A 24,022-nucleotide genomic window follows, 5' to 3' on the forward strand; every position below is an offset into this window, starting at 1 on the left:
CAACACACACACGCACACATGCACGTACGCGTGTACGCGGGCAGGCACCCGCGAAAGCGCAAACGCAAGCACGCACCCACGAAAGCGCAAACGCAAGCACGCACTCCCCCCCCCCCCTACCCCCCGCATGATCGATTACGGCTACCGTATCGGTAGAACGGCTGGTTCAGCTTTCTTGTATCGCATCCTCATCCAAAGCGCCGGGCGGGGGTGGGGGATCGCGGCATGATAGAGTGAACGTCACTTTCCCCGCGCTGTGTGCGTGTGTGTGTCGAGACCCAAAAACTCGAGACAGATTTCGGCAAATTAAAAAAAAATTATAACCACTATACACTGTGCTACATGATGCATAGAAGATCGTGAAGCATCTAACATGTTCAAATTAAAAAAAATTTGATTAGTGTTAGACGTTCTCCTACGCTTGTTTTAATAGGCTTCTTCACCCTCGATTGCCACGGGCATCGAATGGTCTCATCAGCAGCGGCACGAAATAAAATAAACCATCAATACACCCATAACACTTTAAATCCCAATCCAGCTTCTCCCACAGCGTCTCAAGGTCACACACAAATTAATAAATGCTAACACCCACCACCCGCTGTGCAAAGCGACGGAAGAAATCATGGCGTTCTGAGAATTTTATCATGCCTTCCTTTTCTCTCCAACGACAAATTTGTCGAGCAGCTCGTCGAGCTGCCCGTCCTGGCTCCGCCTCATACCCCTCGCCCGAGCGCGCTGCCGAAGGTGTGGATGTGTTGGTGCGTCAGACGGCCAATCGCTGTCAGCCGTCGTCCGTGCTTTTTCCCTCCATAGCGCCATCTCTTTCTCGGTGTGGTCAATGCTCGCGAGCTGTTTGTGGCGCCTAAAAATGCCGTTAACAAACATTGCGGCGATGAAGTTGCATTTTCACAATCAAACCAAAAAAGCGCAATGAGTTCAATTGCTGCAATATAAAATGACTAAGGAATCGCTAGCACGATAGAGGGTTTGCTGTGCAACGCGCAGAACCCTAATTCGCATTAACACATTCAGCCCGGCGCTGATTTCATGAGCTTACCGTTCCCCCGGCATCTAGAACGCAAGCTGATTGTGAAACCGGTATACTGGAAAGTTCACTGGCAGTCCCTGGAGCCTGCCATCGAACTTAACGTGTTAAGCATTAAGCATAACTTTGCTACACTAAGCTTTTTGCTTTCGTATGGTGTAGATTACACAGATATGCTGAGCCGTCTGCGCAAGGGTGTGAGTGTGCGTGTTGTGTGTGCCAAAACTGTCGCCGAATGTATGCTTTTCTGGAATGTTATGATCCATCGGAAAGGAAGGTGTTCATGAAAGGCGGAAAGACAATTGAGACCCCTGTAAATGATAGCTGATGACGGGAGGAGGGGGGGTACTGGCATACAGCTGTTAAGAGATTGAACATTATACTTAAATTGCTGGAGGGGGGGGGGGATTGGCGATGGAACCCCTACGATCATCGGTCCCAGGACCTCTAATTCTTGTCGCCATGGGGGGGGGGGGGGGTGCAAATGGTTCTCCTGCCACGGAGCCCCAATGACCATCTTTCCGGGGGCCCTTGTCGCTAACACTCTGTCCACTTTAGACATACGGCATACTACAGACTAGAGATCTTCGGTGACCGCCTAGTCCGCCTACCGTTAGATCCACCGCTGGTTCATGACGGTGTTTTTTTTTTACTGTGGAGGTGCATCCTTCCTCCTGCCTGCAGCGTATGCATCGGGAAGGAGATAATGTGGCAGTATGAAAGTTGCCACACGGATAGGAGCGGGCCCGCAGCACCGCCATCATTCCGCACATCTGCATGCCCGTAGTGGGTTCTAATCGCGTATGAACCGTCCGTCATAGCAAGGGATTAGTCACCGGCTCCGGCTACGTGGTACTCAAGTCCTGAAAAGGCCGGCATGATCGCGTTGGCTATTACGCCAATAATAATAATAATAATAATAATAATAATAAAAAAGAACTTAGCATAGCAGTCCAACACGGGTAAGAGTTTGTCTTGACTTTGTTGCTGCCGGGCTACCGCTGTGACGAGACAAATACACGGAATGCACTCGACCAAAACATGAACCTACCGATCCGAACCCATTCCAAGGCATTGCCGGTCAACCGGCGTCATGATAACTACTCCAAACCAACAAGCCACCAGATTCTGGACGGACAGGTGCAGCACCATACGCGCACCGTAATAAACAATCCAGAATCCTCTTTTGTATGGATTCAATCAAAATGTTGTTTCCACTTGCGTCCGCTAGCTGAATTAGAAATAAATGTGCAACATATCACACGCACGTTTGCTTAGATCGTGTGTCTTTTTAATACCCCCAACAGCAGAGCCGATCACAAAGATGCCAATGCCAATGTGTGTTGTGTCTCTAGGTAGCGAGATCGAAAATGCATGGATTTGTAGCGCAGAGATGGAATATGTGGTACCCATAAGAATCAAATAGTTTGGGGTTTCCAAACGCACGCACACACAAAACACCAAACATGCGCGCGCAAACTCAAAACACACACACACACACACACGCACACATGCATGAACGCGCGGACGCCAGCACGCACGCACTCACGCACGCACACACACACGCACGCACGCACACACACACACACGCACGCACGCACGCACACATGCACGTACGCGCGCACGCCAGCTCGCACCCACGAAAGCTCGCGCACGAGCACGCGCCCCCGAAGTCGCGCACGCGATCACGCACCCTCCACCAAACCCCCCCCCCCCCTCCCGCACGAGCGAGTACGGCTACCTTATCGGTAGAACGGCTGGTTCAGCTATCTTGTAGCGCATCCTCATTCAAAGCGCCAGGCGGGTTGGGGGATCGCGACATGATAGAGTGAACGGTCACTTTCCCCGCGCTGTGTGCATGTGTGTGTCAAGACCCGAAAACTTGTGACAAATTTCGGCACATTTAAAAAAAAATATTTTTTTGCCACTTAATATTGTGCTACATGATGCATAGAAGGTCGTTGAAGCATCAAACATGTTCAAATTAAAAATATATTAGATAGATTAGTGTTAGACGTTCTCCTACGCTTGTTTTAAATAGGCTTCGTCACCCTCGATTGCCACGGGCATCGAATGGTCTCATCAGCAGCGGCACGAAATAAAATAAACCATCAATACACCGATAACACTTTGAATCCCAATCCAGCTTCTCCCACAGCGTCTCAAGGTCACACACAAATAATAAATGCTATCACCCACCAATAACAACAATACACAACCGCAATGCACATATATGAACCAACGCATACACCACAACACCCAATCAGCTGGCGGCGGAAGGCACGGGCAGAAGCGCAAGTAAGGCAAGGCAGGGTGGGGGAGGGAGAAGAAGCGGACGAAAAAATGGGCGCCAATATTTTTAAATTTTTTGACCGTTTTTTTTTTGCTCCGCCGCCAAAAATAGTTCGTCCATTTCGCCAACAGATGGCGCTAAACTTGCTCGACCCAGCGCAGGAACGCTGAAGTCCAGCGCGGGAGCCCAGTCAAAATCTCCCGCTGCGCAAATTCGAGCAGTTTCCAGCGCAGAAAATGTACCAAAATCTGCGCTGGCCAGCGCAGATTTTGGCTCGTCTCACGCGCTGGACTTCAGCGATTCCTGCGCTGGGTCGCGCAGTTCGGGCAGTTCGGGCAGTTCGGGCGGCGGCGAGCAGCAAAAAAAAAAACGGTCAAAAAATTTAAAAAAATAATGGCGCCCATTTTTTCGTCCGTCTTCCTCTCCTCTCCCTCCTTCACCCTGGCTTGCTTACTTGAGCTTCAGCCCGTGCCTTCCGCCGCCAGCTGATTGGGTGTTGTGGTGTATGCGTTGATACTTATATGTGCATTGCGGTTATGTATTGTTATTGGTGGGTGTTGCGTTAGCAACGTCCGGTGATATTTTTTTTCCCGAAATGATTCACTCGCGACGTTAGTTAGGTTCTCTTAACTTCACTTATTGTATTCTATTAACGCAGTACGTAACGGTGGTACTGTAAATTTACTTATAACAAAGTGGTTAAAAAAATTCCACTGCTTCTGGTTCCGCGGTGATGACGAGAAAAAGAGAAAGTGCTTTCCCAAATTTCCCTTTTATGGCTTTTCCACCATTGCAAATTCGCGGGCTTGCGATTTGCTCGATCCTCATCGTTAGTCGAGCAGTCCCACAGTCGAGCAGTAATCGTGGGTCAATGTCACTGCTTGACACTGCGCTGACATTCGATGTTTTCCTGTGTTAAACAATAACATTCTCCCGCCCAGTCAATTGCCCGGAAGCTCTTGACTCTTCAGTTCGTTATTGTTGTTGTGTCGTGACCATGTGTTTTCGCTTACCATTTCGTGGGTTATTCTTAGTGCTGTCGACTGTTGGTCTCCGGCGGGTAAGTATTATTTTCCTGTTGTACATCCAACACGGCTATCTTCGTGGCCGGCCGTTCGTAGATTCCGGTGCTTGTAGCTACGGTTGCGCGCCGGACTTGCCCGTCCTTCGACTGGATGACCGCCACTACCCGTCCCTTGGGCCAAGTGTTTCGGGGAAGGTTTGGATCCACGATCACTACAATGTCGCCCTCCTTAATCGGACGAACCTGATGATGCCACTTAACTCTGCGCGTTAAGGTCGGTAAGTAGTATGCTACCCACTTCTTCCAGAAGAGATTAGCCATAACCTCTGACACCTTCCATGTGGTTTTTAGGGTAGCGATGTCGTCACTGAATACTGCTTTCGGTGCCTCTCCGTTAGCTGTCCCTAGCAGAAAGTGGTTCGGGGTTAAAGGAAGCTCGGATTCGCTGTCAAGTGGTACCTGTGTAAGAGGGCGAGAATTAAGCATCGCTTCGATCTCCGTTAATGCAGTCGTTAACACTTCGTCGGTTGGTAGCCGAGACATCCGTATTTCGCTCATCGCCTTCTTGACGGATCGCACTAGTCGTTCCCAGCAACCTCCAAAGTGTGGTCCACCAGGTGGGATAAATTTCCACGCGAGACGCGGTGTTGTAAACTCCTCCGCTAAACGCTGTTGTCTATCGCTTCCCAGGCCTCAGCAAGCTCTCGCGATGCACCGACGAAGTTCGTACCGTTGTCGCTGATGAATTCCAAAGGTTGCCCACGCCTAGCGATGAAACGACGTATAGCTAAGATGCATGATGATGTGGTCAGGGAGTGTGCAGCCTCTAGATGGATGCCCCTGGTGGTGAGGCAGGTGAAGAGAACGCCCCAACGTTTTTCGACTCGTCGACCAACTGCTACGGTTACCGGGCCAAAATAGTCGACGCCCGTGAATGAGAACGGCTTCTGATAAGCAGCAAGACGCTCGGAGGGAAGGTTCCCCATCTCTGGAGGCTCTGGCTTGGCATCTCGGTTTTTGCAGTGCTGACATGCCCTACGGATACGATTGAATTCGGCTTGCAGTCTCGGTATGTATAGCTTGCTTCGTATCGCATTTATTGCCGCGTGATGGTTTATATGCTGGAACCTACGATGAAAATCTGCTAGAATTAGTGCTGTCACCTGGTGTTGTCGTGGCAGGATCACGGGCCGCTTGGTAGATTCGCTAACCCAAGGACAATTGGTCAGGCGTCCGCGCATTCTCAGAACTCCGTTGTCATCGACCTCGGGGGACAGCTTTGCAAGTATGCTCGTCTTCGGCAACACGGATTTCCATGTGCAACGTTGTTCGCTTGCGTCACGTGCGTCGGTTAATCGTCGTATCTCCTGTGAAAAAGCATCCCTCTGTGCCAAGCGAAGAATGGCATATTCTGCTTTTTCAAGCTCGCATTGTGTTAGCGGTCCTGTTGTTCTAGCCGTTCTCTTAGAAACGATAAAGGAGACAAATCGTAAGACGTACACTACTGACCTTAACAAGCGATTCCAGGATGAAAAACGCTCGAGCTGAATCCACGGCTTCGTGTTTGTGTTATGATGCATCATGTGTAGCCGTAACTCTTCCTTCGTTTCGGTGGGATATTGTTCGGGAACTGGCCACTCACACTCGGGCTTCCACAAGAAGTCCGGTCCGCGGAACCAGCGACTATCGGGATCTGCAGTTGGTACCTTCTGCCACTTCGTTCCATCATCAGCTACGTTTAACTTTGTTGATAGCCAGCGCCACTCATGCACAGAAGTCGTCTCCAGGAGTTCGCCTACTCGGAAAGCAACGAACTGACTAAATCGTCGATGATCAGACCGCATCCAGCATATCACGTCACGTGAATCGGTCCAGTAGAAAATGCGTTCGATGGCTATTCGGTGTTGGGCGATAATCGCTGCAGCAAAGCGGGCTCCGATGACTGCGGCCTGCAGTTCTAGGCGCGGGATGGATACAAACTTAATCGGAGCTACGCGAGTTTTGGCACCCCCCAGAGAGCATTCGATAATACCCCCATCGTTGAAACGGAAAAACGCCACTGCAGCCATCCCGTTCTCGCTGGCATCGCAGAATACATGAAGCTGTATTTTTGCATTTACCGAAGTGAACTGACGATAGCACCTAGGAACACGTACTTGTGAAATAGTCGGCAATACTGCAACCCAAACGCTCCATTTTTCGGCTAGTCGACCGGACAACACATCATCCCATCCAAGGCCAGCACGCCAAATTTCCTGCATAAGAATTTTTACGTACATGAGAAAATTCGCGATGATTCCCATTGGATCGTAAATCGCCATCACTGTTCGCAGAACGTCGCGTTTTGTTGGCATCCGTCCTCCAGATAGCAGCTGTATATCGTGTTTGGGGGATAACTTGAAAGTAAATGTGTCGGTTAACGTATCCCACCACATACCCAAAACCTTTTCGGTGCGATCATCGGAGCACATGTTTATCTTGTCTTCGGGTGATGCCTCGCGTTGTAGGTGAGATGTCACACGATGTGAGTTAGACAGCCAGTTTCGGATTTCGAAACCACCTTCAGCATGGATATGCCGGACTTGTTCAGCTAACGTGATGATTTCTTCGTCAGTTTCAGCGCTTGCCAAAAGATCGTCTACATAATGTTCTTCCTTTATGCATTTTACAGCCCGTGAGTATTTGTCAGCAAAACGGTCTGCGTTCAAATTTTTAATGAACTGTGCGGTACTCGGCGAACACGCAGCACCGAAGGTCATAACAGCAACTGCATAGACATCCGGTTCACTACCTGTAAAGTCGTTCTCGTTCCATAAAATCATCTGGGATCGTTGATCATCTGGTTTCATACGGACTTGGAAAAACATTTCCTTAATAACCCCAACTATGGCCACACGATGCTCACGGAATTTATATAATACGGATAGAAGCCCTGCCAACAGATCTGGTCCATTTAGTAAATATGTGTTGAGGCTAACACCCTGAGCCTTCGCCGCTGCGTCGAAAACTACTCGAACCTTGCCTGGTTTGTTCGCATTGAAAACCGGAAATATGGGCAGAAACCAATCTCGGGGGCCTTTCATCGACAGTTCTTCAGGCGATAATCGTCGTATATAACCCTGCCTTTCATAGTCCCTCATTTTCTCAATGACTGCCTTAGCTAATACAGAATCTTTCGACATTCTTTTTTGCAGGCATTTGTATCTTCTCATAGCCATGTCACGAGAGCATGGCAACTTAACATCGTCAAAACGCCACAGCAATCCGGATTCATAATGCTTTCCGTTGAATTTCGATTCCGCGTTGAGAATCCCCAACGCTCGCTCATCATCCTTTGAACGAAGTGTTTCCAACGGTTTGACGATACCGAGCGATTCGAGCGTAAAAAAGTTTTTTACCGCTGCGTCCAGATTGGCTTCTGCATCTGCGCCGCAGTTGCATATGTGGATGGTATGTATTGCTTGTATGTTAACACTGTTGGAGTTCTTATTACGTGGGCCATATACGATCCATCCCAATGACGTCTTTGCCGCAACGGGCTCATATTTCCCACCTTCCGCGTAACGAGTCGGTCGAACCAAATGATGGTTGTCGATACCAATGAGCAATCGAGGCCTAGCGTTTTCGTACGCATGAATTGGCAAACCCTGTAGATGTGCGTACTGTTTAGTCAGTTGTGTCACTGCCAGAGTCTGGGCTGGTAGAGAAAGGCTTTCCACCGTGTGCACCTTTGGGATAATATGTACACTGCTGTTTTGCCCGACTCCTGAAATCTCCAAAAGTGACACGCGAATTGAACCCGTTTCGTCGCGTTCCGAGTTACCTGTCCACTTCAGGCACAGAGGATGGGGCTGTCCTTCCAGACCGAGCTCCTCAATTAGGCTATGCTCGATGAAGGTACCGGTAGATCCACTGTCAAAAAAGGCAAAGGTCGTGATGGCCTTGTCTCGCCCGTAAACTATTACAGGGATGTATTTTAAAAATACATCACCGGTAACCTCCGAATGCGCGTTCAGTGATGCTGTGGCAACCGCGTACTCGTTTGGTTTTGAATGGCGCTCGGGATTGTGTAATAGTTCGTGGTGCAGGTACTCGCAACCATTTTTCCCGCAAGCCTTTTTCCCTTTGCAGCCGTAGGTGTGTATTTTCAGACACTTCCGACAAGCATTCAGTCTGCGTATAGTTGCCCATCGATCATTCACGTTTAGTCTGTTGAACTGCTCACACTGCGACAGGTCAACACAAGTGGCCTCACACAGTAGACAAATTTGACTTCCTTCACTAACCAACCCCGTAGCGTTATGTATGTTCATGTGATGCGTTCTACTCTTATGGTCGAGTTTTCTCACTGGCCTGAATTCTAGGGATGGCAATGTTATCAGACTAGCTGCCTTAACTTGGGTTTCTATCCACTTGCCAAACTCCGAGAGTGTCGCGGAGCTCGATTGCATACGGTGTCGTGCCCAGTCTAGCCGAAGCGCATGAGGCAACTTTTCTACCAACTCGTGCATTAATGCCACGTTGCACTTATATTCTTCTAGCCCCGAAGCGGTTATAGTGGCACACATATTTCGGACCGCCATCCCAAAATCGATTAGAGTTTCCAAGCGCTCGATTCGTGGTGCAGGCATTTGATGTATGCGGTGGATTAACGAATGCACAATTATCTCCGGGCGACCGTATAACATGCGCAGCGTCTCTATCACACTAGTAAGGTTAGAGGCATGAAGCAAACATGGTTGAACGGCTTCAAGAGCTTTGCCTTTAAGCGCCCGCTGCAGTCTTAAAGTGTTCTCTTCATCGGAGTACCCACAAGCAGCTGTCGAGGTTTCATATGTGGCGATAAAAATGGGCCACTCCTCAGGTTTGCCGGAAAAATACGGTAACTCCTTGCAGCTTGCCTTTCGAGCCAGAAGTTGACTCTGGTTGACATTCATCAACGTGGTTCCGATGCTGTTACGGAACGGGTAAGTATCAACCGCCCCATCAGCAATATTTAAATATTTTTCACTTCTAGGCTGACGCTGCTGACTGACCACTGAATCATTTCCCTGTTGTGCGTTTCCTGGAGGCACAGTACGCGATGTAGAAGGTGACACATTCGGATGGTATGAACTATGCCCCTCACTATCCCCACGTCTCGACCAATCAACCATTTTGTTTGACTCACCTTCGTCGTCAATCATGCTGATGAAGCCATCGCCGATCCTCTTCGATTCAGCCAAGATCAGCTGCTCTTCAAACTCCAGCTCTCGTCTCTCAAGCTCCAGCTTTCGTCGAGTCAAATTTCGCATCCGAAGTTCCAAGGCGGCAACAGCTTCGCTCGACTCCGCAAGCTTGTCCGCCATCGTCCTCCCGGGTGTGCCGGTTTGCGATGGCGTCGGCTGATGAACGTTCGAAATGGCTGCCCCAGATGCGCCGACCGCCGTCCGCAGTACGGTTCCCGCAGAAGCGCCGTCCTGCGCTTGTGGTCGTAGTTCCATGTCCTCGATGGCCGCTCCAGATGCACCGTCCGCCGCCCGCGGCACGGTTACTGCAGAAACGCCTCCCTGCGATGACGCTGGTTGTTGCACGTCCGCAGTGGTCGGTAGGTGCTCTAACCGTGGCACGGTTTCCGAGGATGAGCGATGTAAAGGCCCAGGCCTGCCACAGTAGAGTTTGCAAGCGGTGTGTACCGCGATGCAGGGGCTTCGCGAACCTCCGAAGTCAACCGTTGCTGCGGTTCCCTCAGCAACAATCCTGCACCTAATGGTGCGTTCGGGGTCGATGACCTTGCGCGGTCAACGATCTCCAAAGATGAGTTAACCGTCCAATCTTGTCCAGTCGGCGCGAACGATCGGAAGTGAAGTGAATCCACGGCCGGTGCGAGTGGCCTATGATCCAGTGCTCCCGTTTCAGGTTGCTGAGACTCGTTCGTTTGTGCTACCGCTGGAGGTGCTTTCGATTCGTGCTCGTGTTCCATAGTGAGAAATTGCGTATGTTGGTGTAATGTGTAACGTACACCTCAACTATTCTCTTGCCGTCCGACGTATCGTCTGTTGGTCGCGTTCCTAGGTGTTTCGCGGCCTCAACTGTCTTGCGACACGGTTCACTCACGCACTCGCGTAAACGCGTAAAATTTCCAAACGTGGAATTTTTTTAAAATGTTGCGTTAGCAACGTCCGGTGATATTTTTTTTCCCGAAATGATTCACTCGCGACGTTAGTTAGGTTCTCTTAACTTCACTTTATTGTATTCTATTAACGCAGTACGTAACGGTGGTACTGTAAATTTACTTATAACAAAGTGGTTAAAAAAATTCCACTGCTTCTGGTTCCGCGGTGATGACGAGAAAAAGAGAAAGTGCTTTCCCAAATTTCCCTTTTATGGCTTTTCCACCATTGCAAATTCGCGGGCTTGCGATTTGCTCGATCCTCATCGTTAGTCGAGCAGTCCCACAGTCGAGCAGTAATCGTGGGTCAAATGTCACTGCTTGACACTTGCGCTGACATTCGATGTTTTCCTGTGTTAAACAATAACAGTGGGTGTTAGCATTTATTAATTTGTGTGTGACCTTGAGACGCTGTGGGAGAAGCTGGATTGGGATTTAAAGTGTTATCGGTGTATTGATGGTTTATTTTATTTCGTGCCGCTGCTGATGAGACCATTCGATGCCCGTGGCAATCGAGGGTGAAGAAGCCTATTTAAAACAAGCGTAGGAGAACGTCTAACACTAATCTAATATTTTTTAATTTGAACATGTTTGATGCTTCAACGACCTTGTAAGCATCATGTAGCACAGTGTATAGTGGTAATAAAATTTTTTTTTTATATGCCGAAATCTGTCTCCAGTTTTTGGGTCTCGACAAACACACACACGCACACAGCGCGGGGAAAGTGACCGTTCACTCTATCATGCCGCGATCCCCCACCCCGCCCGGCGCTTTGGATGAGGATGCGATACAAGAAAGCTGAACCAGCCGTTCTACCGATACGGTAGCCGTAATCGATCATGCGGGGGGTGGGGGGGGTGGTCTGGTGGGGGGAAGGGGGGGGGGGGGTGCGTGCTTGCGTTCGCGCTTTCGTGGGTGCGTGCTTGCGTTTGCGCTTTCGCGGGTGCCTGCCCGCGTACACGCGTACGTGCATGTGTGCGTGTGTGTTTTTGTGTGTGTGTGCGTGCGTGTGGAAACCCCAAAACTATTTGATTCTGATGCGTACATTTTCATCCGCTGCGGCTACAAAGTCCATGCATTTTCGATTTCGCTACCTGAGAGACAACACAACTATCGGATTGGCACCACGATCTTTGCGATCGGTTCTGCTGTTGGGGGTGTTAAAAAGGCACACGATCGAAGCAAACGTGCGTGTGATATGTAGTAAATTTCTTTCGCGCATATGGTGCTGCACCTGCCCGTCCAGAATCTGGCGGCTTGTTGGTTTGGAGAAGTTATCATGACGCGGATTGACCGGCATTGCCTTGGAATGGGCTCGGATCGGTAGGTTCATGTTTTAGTCGAGTGAATTCCGTGCATTTGTCGCGCCACAGCGGTAGACCCGGCAGCACCAAAGTCAAAACAAAAACCTTCCCCGAGTGTGGACTGCTATGCTAAGTTCTTCTTCTTATTATTATTATTATTATTGGCGTAATGGCCTACGCGATCACGCCGGCCTTTTCAGGACTTGAGTAACACGTAGCCGGATAGTCATCTCTTGCTACGGCGGACGGTTCATACGCGGTTAGAACCCACGACGGGCATGCAGATGTGAGGAATGACGGCGGTGCCGCGGGACCGCTCCTATCCAGCGGGTAACTTGCATACTGCCACATTGTCTGCTTCCCGATGCATACGCTGCAGGCAGGAGGAAGGATGCACCTCCACAACAAAAAAACACCGTTATGAACCAGCGGCGGATCTAAAGGTAGACGGACTAGGCGGTCGCCGAATATCGCTAGTCTGTAGTATGCCGTATGTCTACAAGTGGACAGATTATTAGCGACAAGGGCCGCCGGAAAGATGGTCGTTGGGGCCCCGTCGCTGGAGAACCTTCTGCACTCCCCCTCCCCCCCGCCGGCAATTTAAGTATAATGTTAAATCTCATAACAGCTGTATGCCAGTACCCCCACCTCCCGGTCATCAGCTACCATTTACAGGGGCCTCAAATCGTCTTTCCGCCTAGGGCGCCCCCGATTCCCCCTACTCCGCCACTGTCATGAACACCTTCCTTCGATCGATCATAACATTCCGGAAGAAAACACATTTGGCGACAGTTTTGGCACACACACGCACACTCACACCCTTGCGCAGACGGCTCAGCATATCTGTGTAATCTACACCATACGAAAGCAAAAAAGCTTAGTGTAACAAAGTTATGCTTAATGCTTTGCACGTTCAGTTCGATGGCAGGCCTCAGGGACTGCCAGTGAACTTTCCAGTATACCGGTTCCACAATCAGCTTGCGTTCTAGATGCCGGCGGAACGGTAAGCTCATGAAAATCAGCGCCGGACTGAACGTGTTAATGCGGATTAGGATTCTGCGCGTTGCACAGCAAACCCTCCTGCGTAAACTAGCGATTCCTTGGTCATTTTTACATTGCAGCGTTTGAACTCATTGCACTTTTTTAGTTTGATTTGTGAAAATGCAACTACATTGCCGCAATGTTTGTTAACAGCTTTTTTAAGCGCCACAGCAACTCATGAGCATTGACCACAAGTGAGAATGAGATAGCGCTATGGAGGGAATGAGCACGGACGACGGCTGACAGCGATTGGCCGTCTGACGCACCAACACATCCAAACCTTCGGCAGCGCGCTCAGGCGAGGGGAATGAGGCGGAGCCAGGGACGGGCAGCTCGACGAGCTGCTCGACAAATTTGCCGTTGGAGAGAAAAGGAAGGCATGATAAAATTCTCAGAACGGCATAACGCCTTCCGTTGCTTTGCACAGCGGGTAGTAATCTCTTGCTACGGCGGACGGTTCATACGCGGTTAGAACCCACGACGGGCATGCAGATGTGAGGAATGACGGCGGTGCCGCGGGACCGCTCCTATCCAGCGGGTAACTTGCATACTGCCACACTGTCTCCTGCTCGATGCATACGCTGCAGGCAGGAGGAAGGATGCACCTCCACAACAAAAAAACACCGTTATGAACCAGCGGCGGATCTAAAGGTAGACGGACTAGGCGGTCGCCGAATATCGCTAGTCTGTAGTATGCCGTATGTCTACAAGTGGACAGATTATTAGCGACAAGGGCCGCCGGAAAGATGGTCGTTGGGGCCCCGTCGCTGGAGAACCTTCTGCACTCCCCCTCCCCCCCGCCGGCAATTTAAGTATAATGTTAAATCTCATAACAGCTGTATGCCAGTACCCCCTCCTCCCGGTCATCAGCTACCATTTACAGGGGCCTCAAATCGTCTTTCCGCCTAGGGCGCCCCCGATTCCCCCTACTCCGCCACTGTCATGAACACCTTCCTTCGATCGATCATAACATTCCGGAAGAAAACACATTTGGCGACAGTTTTGGCACACACACGCACACTCACACCCTTGCGCAGACGGCTCAGCATATCTGTGTAATCTACACCATACGAAAGCAAAAAAGCTTAGTGTAACAAAGTTATGCTTAATGCTTTGCACGTTCAGTTCGATGGCAGGCCTCAGGGACTGCCAGTGAACTTTCCAGTATACCGGTTCCACAATCAGCTTGCGTTCTAGATGCCGGCGGAACGGTAAGCTCATGAAAATCAGCGCCGGACTGAACGTGTTAATGCGGATTAGGATTCTGCGCGTTGCACAGCAAACCCTCCTGCGTAAACTAGCGATTCCTTGGTCATTTTTACATTGCAGCGTTTGAACTCATTGCACTTTTTTAGTTTGATTTGTGAAAATGCAACTACATTGCCGCAATGTTTGTTAACAGCTTTTTAAGCGCCACAGCAACTCATGAGCATTGACCACAAGTGAGAATGAGATAGCGCTATGGAGGGAATGAGCACGGACGACGGCTGACAGCGATTGGCCGTCTGACGCACCAACACATCCAAACCTTCGGCAGCGCGCTCAGGCGAGGGGAATGAGGCGGAGCCAGGGACGGGCAGCTCGACGAGCTGCTCGACAAATTTGCCGTTGGAGAGAAAAGGAAGGCATGATAAAATTCTCAGAACGGCATAACGCCTTCCGTTGCTTTGCACAGCGGGTAGCTTAAAAAACGCTTGTTTTTATTAACAATAATTTACTGCGGGCGAAAGAAAGAGTGCTGTTGATAACGTCTCAACAGTATGTGTTTGTCTCTTTCTGACAAAAAAAGCTCCGGTACGCGACCATGTTGGTTCAAAAATGATTATGGTCGCAAAATAGTTCACACCCACGTTCTCTTTCTCCCCTCCTTACCCTCTTCACCATCGTTTTACCTTTTATTGGTTCTTGCTCTCTAGCTACATTGAGCGAGACACTGAGTTTTCGATCGCTTTGCGCAGCGGGCCGTGTTATGCTGTGTGGAGTCCTGCGGTTACAATTAGCAGCACAAGAATATCACACACACACTGGCAAATAAATATAAAAATACCATAACGCATCCGTAAGTGACGCTTCTTCATCGATAGCTACACACAACAAATTAAAACGTAAACAAATATTTATCCTTATACTATTAAACTATACATAAATTACCACACCCTTTCATTTCGGGTCATGATGACCGCAATTGTTTGGATGTTTCTCGTCAAATTCATACTTAAAAACCGAATTCAACACGGAGCTACAGATGCACAGACAAACTCTAAATTTGTCAATTGTCGATCAAATAGCTAATTTAGTGGCTAAAACCTATCACTTCAAGCAAAATTATGAAAAAATTAGTTTTTGATTTGACTGAAAACCTCGTAGTTCGACTTACGCTAATATTCGAGATATGCTATTGCCTTCGACCCGCATTAATAGCGTATATCGGGGAGTACCTGTACAGTCATTCCCCGAGTTACGACCCCCTCTAGTTACGACGATTCGTAGATACGACGATTTTGATTTTGACATTAAAAAGTTGTCTTTGCTGAGAAATTGATGTTTTGTTTTGAATTTCTGGGCTCTTAACCGTTACAAACACATTTCCAAAGATTTCAAAACTAACCGATCTTGTATATCTATACCGTGTAAATGGCTTTTGGAGTAAAATTAATATATCATCGAAGTTTATTTTAAATAAAATACATGATGTCATAGATTCCGACTCTTCAAAATCGGTTATAAACTTTAGATTCACCAATATTCGTTATACGACTATTTCGATTTACGCCTTGCTTTGGGACATTTTTTCGGTCGTTTCGTTTCCGTTCTTGTAGAGCGGTTTTGTTTGACACTTTAACGTTTGAATCAGATAATCGGCACTTATTATTCATTAAATACGCAATGCTCCCTTCTCTGAAATTCGCGAATTTACATCTGTGTCGAATAGAAGCTTACATACTTTTATTAAATAGTTTTTTTTCACTTGCAGTGCTTCAGAATTCGCATATTGTTCAACTACTGTACCTAAGGTGAACTAAGACGAACAACATTAGAGAGCGCATTAGCAATAACGCAAGTCATTCAAGTTGCATTTTAATATCCCAATGCTAGGGCACATTTATTGAATGTTTACAAGCTTTTAAATGAGCTTTTATTCATTTTAAAATAAGAGTGGTTTATTTGGCAAACAAATATTCATTTGTTAATTAAGTTTTCGTTGTTGTACATGAAACGCTTAGAAAGAAATGAAACATTCTAAATCACACTACATTCTAAACATTCTGTTAAACGCAGCGTTTGTGAATCATTTTTAAAGGTGGATGCTTGATTCCTTTTTCATTACAATATTATCTAATGGTAGCCATTGTGATGCTGATTGTCAATGATTTGATAATTTAATAGGCGATGATGGCTGTCAATGCTATTGCTTCTTCGACGATGATGACCATTATGCCCGTCATGGCGATGAACGTTATGACCATCTTGTGCTGAATTTTTATTGTGTCCGCTATTGCTGTGCCCATTACCATGCTTGTTTCCATGATACTCATGTGCATTGCTATCATATCCTCGGTGGCTGTCGTGAATTCCATGATCTGCTCTACTATGTCCATTATCATGTCCATGCGAATCATACTCATTGGACCCATGCGTAATTCCATTATGTTCAAAATCGTGATGTGATTCCCTAGGATAACCGAGCTGATTGTGAGGAGCTTCCTTTGAGTATCCACCATGTCCATGTTCATGCTCATGTTCATGGGGATGTTCATGGTGGTGGGGATGCTCGTCTCCTCCTTCGTAAGTAATTTTAGGTCTGTATCCTTTATGATCTGCTTCATACTCTACAATCTGACGACGACCATCCGGAAGCAATACGTTATATTTGCCGGTGGTATAGTCTCCATCACGCATTTCTTCATGACCAAACGACAGATCTGTATGTTCCTCATCCACTTCGTAGCTAAATTCATATTTTGCTGGATCCTATAATTAATAACAAAAATAAATGCTAAAGTAAAGGCTTATGGCAAACAGGAAAATTTGTTACATCTTCAAATGATCCACTTTCATCGTGGTTGTCATGATGATCGTGATGGTCCTCATGTTCGTCATGCTCGGGATGAAAACCAGACTGATGATGAGGTGGGCCATAACTCGAATCAGGAGTTCCATAACTACTAGATGGTGGCACTAGGTCCGTATGATGATCTTCGTGATGTCCACCATTTCCTCCGTGACCATGGCCATGAGCGGGTGGTAAATATGAGTTTATTGGTGCTTCGGAGTTAACACTTATTATTTCAGATATAAGAAGAAAATAGAAGAAAAGCTACACAAAGAGTTTCATTAATGTGTTATCACTTTTAACTATGGAACAGTTATGGCATTTTACGGAATAGTTATTCTTATGTATTAATCTACGGCTAGATCAAAGGTAACAGTATGAGGTGAGTTTCCATTATAATATAACTGTCAATCTCAACAAATACGGCCGAAGCCGTTCTTTCTGAATAAAAAAAACTGTCAATCTTGTCACCACATATAATCAAGATCTATTAATGAGAACAGGTCGATGCAAAGCCCGTTGCTAGGTTGCCATTTTCAGCTCGCTTTTGACAGTTTCATGAAAAAGTGTTTACAAACAAACGGCTAATAGTTAACGCACAAAAGTGGACGAATTTACTATTAGGAAGGTTATATTGATTAAATTTCTTGCGGTCAATCACGTATGGACAATAAAGGAGAAGTAATTGCAGTCTACTCTGTATTCAGAAACATTGATAACCTTTTTCATTGTTTGCCATTCCGTGACCACACCACTACCGTTTGCAACGATCCTGCTGGAAAAACGAAATGTTTAACATGTTCAACTGAGTTGAAGAAGTCCTTTTTTACTTTCAATTGAACACTGAGAGTAAAATGAAACATCCAATCGACACACACTGGTACAATATGCATACCGTCATTTACTTATAACCCGGCTACGAATGATAAAAGAGATCCTTGGATTGTATCAGTCATGTAATATTCTGATTGGATTCTAATTCTTCAAATATTCTAACAGGAATTGAATGTAAAATGCTGAACAAAACTCTCATTCACTCCATAGCAACGTCCATCGCTAAACATAAACAATGTTCACTTTAACTGTCACAATTTTCCCATGGCTTTCTGTCAATTTACCTTGACCTTGACATATAATTGTCATCTTGATTTAACTTAACCTTTAAGTTGGCAACCGGATACCCGGGTATTTTTTTCAACTGCGAACTGCAATAACTTTTGATTCATTGCATTTATTGACCTGAAATTTTCCGTAGCCTCCCAACTTTTAATTTATGATTTTTTTGTGCATAAGTTGTAATTTTAAACAGCCTGTAAGTATTTTATTTTGATTTTTTTTAAACTTTACCACGTAAGTTGGCAACCAGCATACCCGCGTATTCCATACATTTTGTATGGAGAATGACGTTTCTCTTCTTCCTCTTTTCGTATTGTGCTTATTTTCGAGTCAAATTCAAGCGATTCCAAATTTAAATTTGACCGTTATTTTTATAATAAAATGAAAAACCTCAATGAATAAATGAAATAGAAGAGAATATATGGTCGGCATTACTTGCTTACAGCATTAAAATATAGAAAGCATTGTTTACCTATGAAAATCGTTAATTTTTTGCATCAAAACGTGTGGAATACCCGGGTATGCCGGTTGCCAACTTACATGTGTAAATCTGGTTGCCAACTCTACGGTTAAGAGATCTGTTAACTTTAAAGCATTTATAATAATGGAGTAGGAGCAGCTATTGTGCTTCTTTAAACTGGACTATGATGTTCGAGCTCAAGAGATTTTTAATGAATGAATGATTTTTCAAAATATATGTATACTGTAGTTTTTCTTATAACCATTGTATGTGTTGCTTTAATTAACAAATTTAGTTAGGGAATTGTAAGGTACAATGCAAGATATACTGTATTTTTTTAATTTAAATTTTGATAGTTTTAAGATATCATTCAAATAAATGTGGTGGCTAGATAGACACTAACTTTGTTTGCGTAACCAATTTTCTGCTGCGGTGCAGAATAATGCAGGTAGCCTTTGGTAATGCAGCAGAGTGGCACAGAGTGGTTTTTGTTGTGGGCAGCCGTGCGTGCCGACCCCTGGACTTGCCGTGGCAGTTACGCTGCCACCGGTCAACGTCCAGGGGGACGACAGTGTGTACACGCACACTGTCGCACACACTAAGCGCGCAAGGCTTAGTGTGTGCCGAGCGCCGAGCAGAGTGTGTACGAAGGCCGATCTAGCAGGAGCTCTCGGCAGGGGCGCTCGGTGCGGCAGGCGCGCGGCCTACGTTTTAAAGTGTTGTACGTTTTATCAGTATTTATTATGTATTTTTTTAGTGTAATCAATAAATGCAAAGGTGTTAAGTTCAGAACAGTTTTGTTTGAAACTTTTCTGTTTGACCCAAATACGCATTTTTATCGCTTGAAAATTTGGCAGCACCATCAGAATGATCGGACTTGTGAATTTGGGGACAGTTTAGGGAAGAACTGCCGGGTGTTAAGCAGTTATCACTTCTGACCAAAAACTACCTTTTCCGAATGAAGTTTATCGGTCAGATGACGTTTGCCAGAAAACCGCTGTTCTGAAAATTGGACGAGAGCGATTCGGTTTTGTTTCAAGTTGATTTTTATCTGTCAATTAGAATATGTTGGCAGAGGTTCAAAACAATGTTGCAGCAATAATTTCGAAGAAGCTTAACAAACTTTAAATAATCGTAAACCGTATTCTCGCTATAAAATGCGTTACGTACGACAGGATAATTTATGCCAAAGTTCCCGTTTGAAGGATAGACTCCAACCGATGAAGACATTTTTTTGCCATGTGTGATAACTGCTCTATGAGCATTAATGAGTCTATTCATCAGAGTGGTTGCAGAGATGTTTGTATTGTTGTAAGAAGTAAGAATCATTCGTTACTTAAAGCAGAGGATTTAATTATTCTAAAAAACCGTGTTCAACTAGATAATAACTTTCAATTAAAATCATGAACTCGAACTATTCTATTCACTCTTGGTTATACACTTTAAAAGTAGTTCTGTACCCTTGTAAAAAAGGTTTGACGATACTATGTAAATCTATGTAACGCTATTGTAACGCATCTATGTCGATACTATGTAAAAGTTAATGTCGAATTGGCGCACAATTTTTAAATTTATAAACATACATACAATGCACAAACATTATCTAATAGAAATACAAAAACAATACTATAATATATTTATTTTTACCTTTAACACACTCGCACGTTCTATAGATTTTAACATTTCTTATATTTCAATCGCAAGCAAAAAGCGTAACTCCTAATAAATCGTATGTTAACACTTTTTTATCTGTATTTACAATAAGACCTTTTGTTACAACAACTCCTCAAATATTTTCAATTATTTTCCACTTATGTTGCAGTTATTACACACATTAAAAATCTTTTACATTTATATATCCGATTCTTTGAATTTTACAGCTGCTCTCGCCAGCTTCTTATTCACCGAGCAGAAAATTGAATACTGATGGAGTGAAAACAAACGTTAAACTATATATACCAAGATTTGGTTTGCATTTCATTATTCCTTTCACCTCAGAAGTAGACCAGGATTGACAATTGGTCTTGTTCGATTGATACGTGTAACTGTTTCTTTCTAGCTAACTTCCCAACTGCTATGTAAATTGAACGGTAGAGCTGTCTAAATTGTTTGGTGTTGGTGATGGAGACAAATAGATGACAACATTTTTCAACCCAACGATATCACACTATCGAAAGCACAAGTACCTTTGAAAAAAGCATCGGTAATGATTGCGAAAACCACAACGATGAATCGATGGAGTGATTGTTTCGTGATTCTTGAACGTTTATCGCTACGTTACCAACAGTTGCAAGCAATCATTGGTCGTTTAGACGCATTGATGTATCTTCTAAAGCGGTGTGATTGATTTTGATGATAACAATGGTTTGGCGTCTAGCGATAATTATGCCGCAATAGCGTTCAATTCAATATTCATTTCCCGAATGAATAGAAAATAGATTGCATCTAATAATAATTAATTAATTAAATTTAATTTAAAGTTGCAGCAGAATGCTTGCAACTTAATCGAAGCATTAATTAAATCGTTTATTGTGTTATAGGGTAAATATACCAGTATTAAGCAGGTTAGTGCAGTAGTTTCACTAATACTACTAGGGGAACTGGGGGTAGTTTCGACACCTTAAGGTTTTCCCCTGATTGCCAATACTTTTGCTAATGTAAATTTACTAGTAGACATCTAAAAAGCTGTTTTGATTCATTATGTACCATCTTACGAGAAACTACGGTTCCTGAATTGATTTTGATAACATTTTGATAAACATAAAAAGCGTGTTTTTTGTTGCATCACAACTGCAGTGCGGGTAAGATCGACACCATGATGGGGTAAAATCGATACCTTGTGGGGTGATTACGACACATTGGCTATAATTTTAAAATAACAAACTCTGATGGCCGGTTGTGTATCATTGAAGTTCAAAAAAGATTTCATGCCAATTTTAAGAAAAATTAACAGAAAACATTATTGAAATATGCGAAATAAATTAAGTAATAAGCAAGAACAAAAATTTCATTACAAATAGCATCGGACCAGACTCTATCTAGTAGAAGCTGCGGAGGTAGCATCTGGTTTAATAAATGAATGATTCCAAGCCAGTTTTTTTTCTTCATTTAAGCTTATACCAGCCTAACGTAAGCCTAAAATACATTCAAAGCCATAACAATATTAATTTTCATAAGCCTAAACCATATATTGTATATGTAATTATACATGTTTTAAGTCCAAGTTTGGCAAACGTTCTATGAGAGAATGATAGCTAAATTCCATAATTATAACTTCCTTGGTTTGTTGACATTGTGAGTTTTAAAGCTTCTACGGTATTTTAATAGCGTGTTTGCTCTGCTTGATCATTACGTTTGTCGTACATAGTTAAGGGACATCTGTATAAAATAAAGGCACTTTCAAATTACGATATAAAAAAGAGTTAACATGATACAAATAAGCATTATACTACTTTTCATTAGGGTAAATGTACCTATAGTGGTGCTAGTACCAATAGTGGTGGTATTGCACTAAAATGTGGTTCATATGGCAAATTCAAAGTAATTAAGTTATTTACGTTAGTGTGAAATGTTCTTTAGCCTTTTACAAAGGGTTTTAAAGTTAAATGGGGCCATTCCGTTTCTTAGTGACCGAAAAATCCATTATTTTGTGAAATGTGTCAACATTTTTCCAAAATCCTTAGGATTTCATAACGATACTCATATTTTTGTTAACGTTCTAAATGACCAAATAACAACGCAATTATTAGTTTTTTAACATAATTGTTATCAAATGATATTATTTTATTCAAATTCATTGGCTTTTGACCATATTTATGCATTTTTAAGTGTTTTTTTTTTACCATAGTGCCATTATAGGTACACAAAACAGGCATGTTCCTATAGTGGTTATAGTTATAAAATCAATAAAAACAGGTCGTTTTAGATTTTTTCGAGAATATTTTTGACATTTCGTACTGTTTTCACTAAAATAAGCAACAAAATTGAGTTTTCTGTAAGTAATTTACCTAACAAAGGCCAAAATTCGCTTATTCTACTGAGTGAAAAATCGACTTCAAATCAAGCAAACTCTTCTGGGTATGGGTTGAGGACAGGTGTGATGCAGTACTTTAGTCAAGAGTTTCATCGATCAAATTTATACATTTTTTACGATCAAATTACGCAAGAAACCAATATTATGGCAGTAATCCTTGCTATTCATACGAAAACAGCATCGAAACTAAATTTAATTGATATTATACACTGTTTTTAAGGCATCTTTGTTTACCACCACTATAGGAACACAATACGACGACTATAGGAACCATATCACCATTATAGGTACAACGAAGCAGTCACAAAAATATGTAATTTTTCGTAAATTTGATGTATTTCCTGGTGAAAATGATTGTGATTGCGAAGATAAAACATATTTCAATTGCTATGCGATAAAATATTCAGAAATTGTCCTTCGTGACACTTTAAATCCATTAAAACACATCGGTACCAATACAAATAGCACCACTATTGGTACATTTACCCTAAACGTTTTTTTTTTAATAAAAAAGGGCACAATGAAATACAACATAGCAAATTTTTAAATAAGAAACGACTCCAGATTTGAAGCAAGGAGCATACAAAGTCAATTTGTTTAACAATAATGATTGTAAACAGTATCTTCTTCTTCTTCTTTGGCACAACAACCGTTGTCGGTCAAGGCCTGCTAGTACCCACTAATGAAGTGAGCTTGGCTTTCAGTGACTTATTGTTACCATAGCAGGATAGTCAGTCCTACGTATGGGGGCACGGTCTATTCGGGACTTGAACCCATGACGGGCATATTGTTACGTCGTACGAGTTGACGACTGTACCACCAGACCGGCCACAACAGTATACTATATAAATATTGGGGTATATTTTTTATTATCAACTGTGCGGCCCGCGAATCACTCAAAATCTGTACTTGCGGCCCTGTGATGAAATGAGTTTGACACAGCTGCTGTAGTGCATCCTCATCCAAAGCGCCGGGCGGGATGGGGGATAGCGACATGATAGTGTGGACGGTCACTTTACCCGTGCTGTGTGTGTGCGTGTGTGTGACGACCCAAAAACTCATGACAGATTTCTGTACATTTAAAAAAATATTTTTTTGCCACTATACACTGTGCTACATGATACTTAGAAGGTCGTTGAAGCGTCAAACATGTTCAAATTAAAAATATATTAGATTAGTGTTAGACGTTCTCCTACGCTTGTGCTAAATAGGCTTCTTCACCGTGAACTGGCAAGGGCATCGAATGGTCTCATCAGCAACGGCACGAAATAAAATAAACCATCAATACACCGATAACACTTTGAATCCCAATCCAGCTTCTCCCACAGCGCCTCAAAGGTCACACACAAATTAATAAATGCTAACACCCACCAATAACAATACACAACCGCAATGCACATATGAGTATCAACGCATACACCGCAACAGCCAATCAGCTGGTGGCGGAAGGCACGGGCAGAAGCGCAAGTAAGGCAAGGCAGGGTGAGGGAGGGAGAAGAA

The 24,022-nt window shown here is 44.5% G+C and overlaps 2 protein-coding genes across 2 annotated transcripts; both read right to left on the reverse strand.

Annotated features, from left to right (window-relative positions):
• Positions 1-5,797: 5,797 nt before the first annotated feature.
• On the reverse strand, positions 5,798-10,324 carry LOC121600865. The gene is made up of 5 exons (XM_041929653.1): positions 10,006-10,324; positions 9,533-9,958; positions 7,154-9,427; positions 5,872-6,319; positions 5,798-5,825 (listed from the first exon to the last, which is right to left on the reverse strand). Exons 1-5 carry the CDS (start codon positions 10,322-10,324, stop codon positions 5,798-5,800), a joined length of 3,495 nt encoding a protein of 1,164 aa, XP_041785587.1.
• Positions 10,325-16,024: 5,700 nt separating this feature from the next.
• On the reverse strand, positions 16,025-20,460 carry LOC121600877 (histidine-rich glycoprotein-like). Its single transcript, XM_041929662.1, has 3 exons — positions 20,137-20,460; positions 16,896-17,177; positions 16,025-16,831 (listed from the first exon to the last, which is right to left on the reverse strand). Exons 1-3 carry the CDS (start codon positions 20,170-20,172, stop codon positions 16,196-16,198), a joined length of 954 nt encoding a protein of 317 aa, XP_041785596.1. The 5' UTR covers positions 20,173-20,460; the 3' UTR covers positions 16,025-16,195.
• Positions 20,461-24,022: the final 3,562 nt, after the last annotated feature.

Source organism: Anopheles merus, unplaced genomic scaffold (assembly GCF_017562075.2).
Source record: "Anopheles merus strain MAF unplaced genomic scaffold, AmerM5.1 LNR4000009, whole genome shotgun sequence".
Lineage (NCBI taxonomy): Eukaryota > Metazoa > Arthropoda > Insecta > Diptera > Culicidae > Anopheles > Anopheles merus.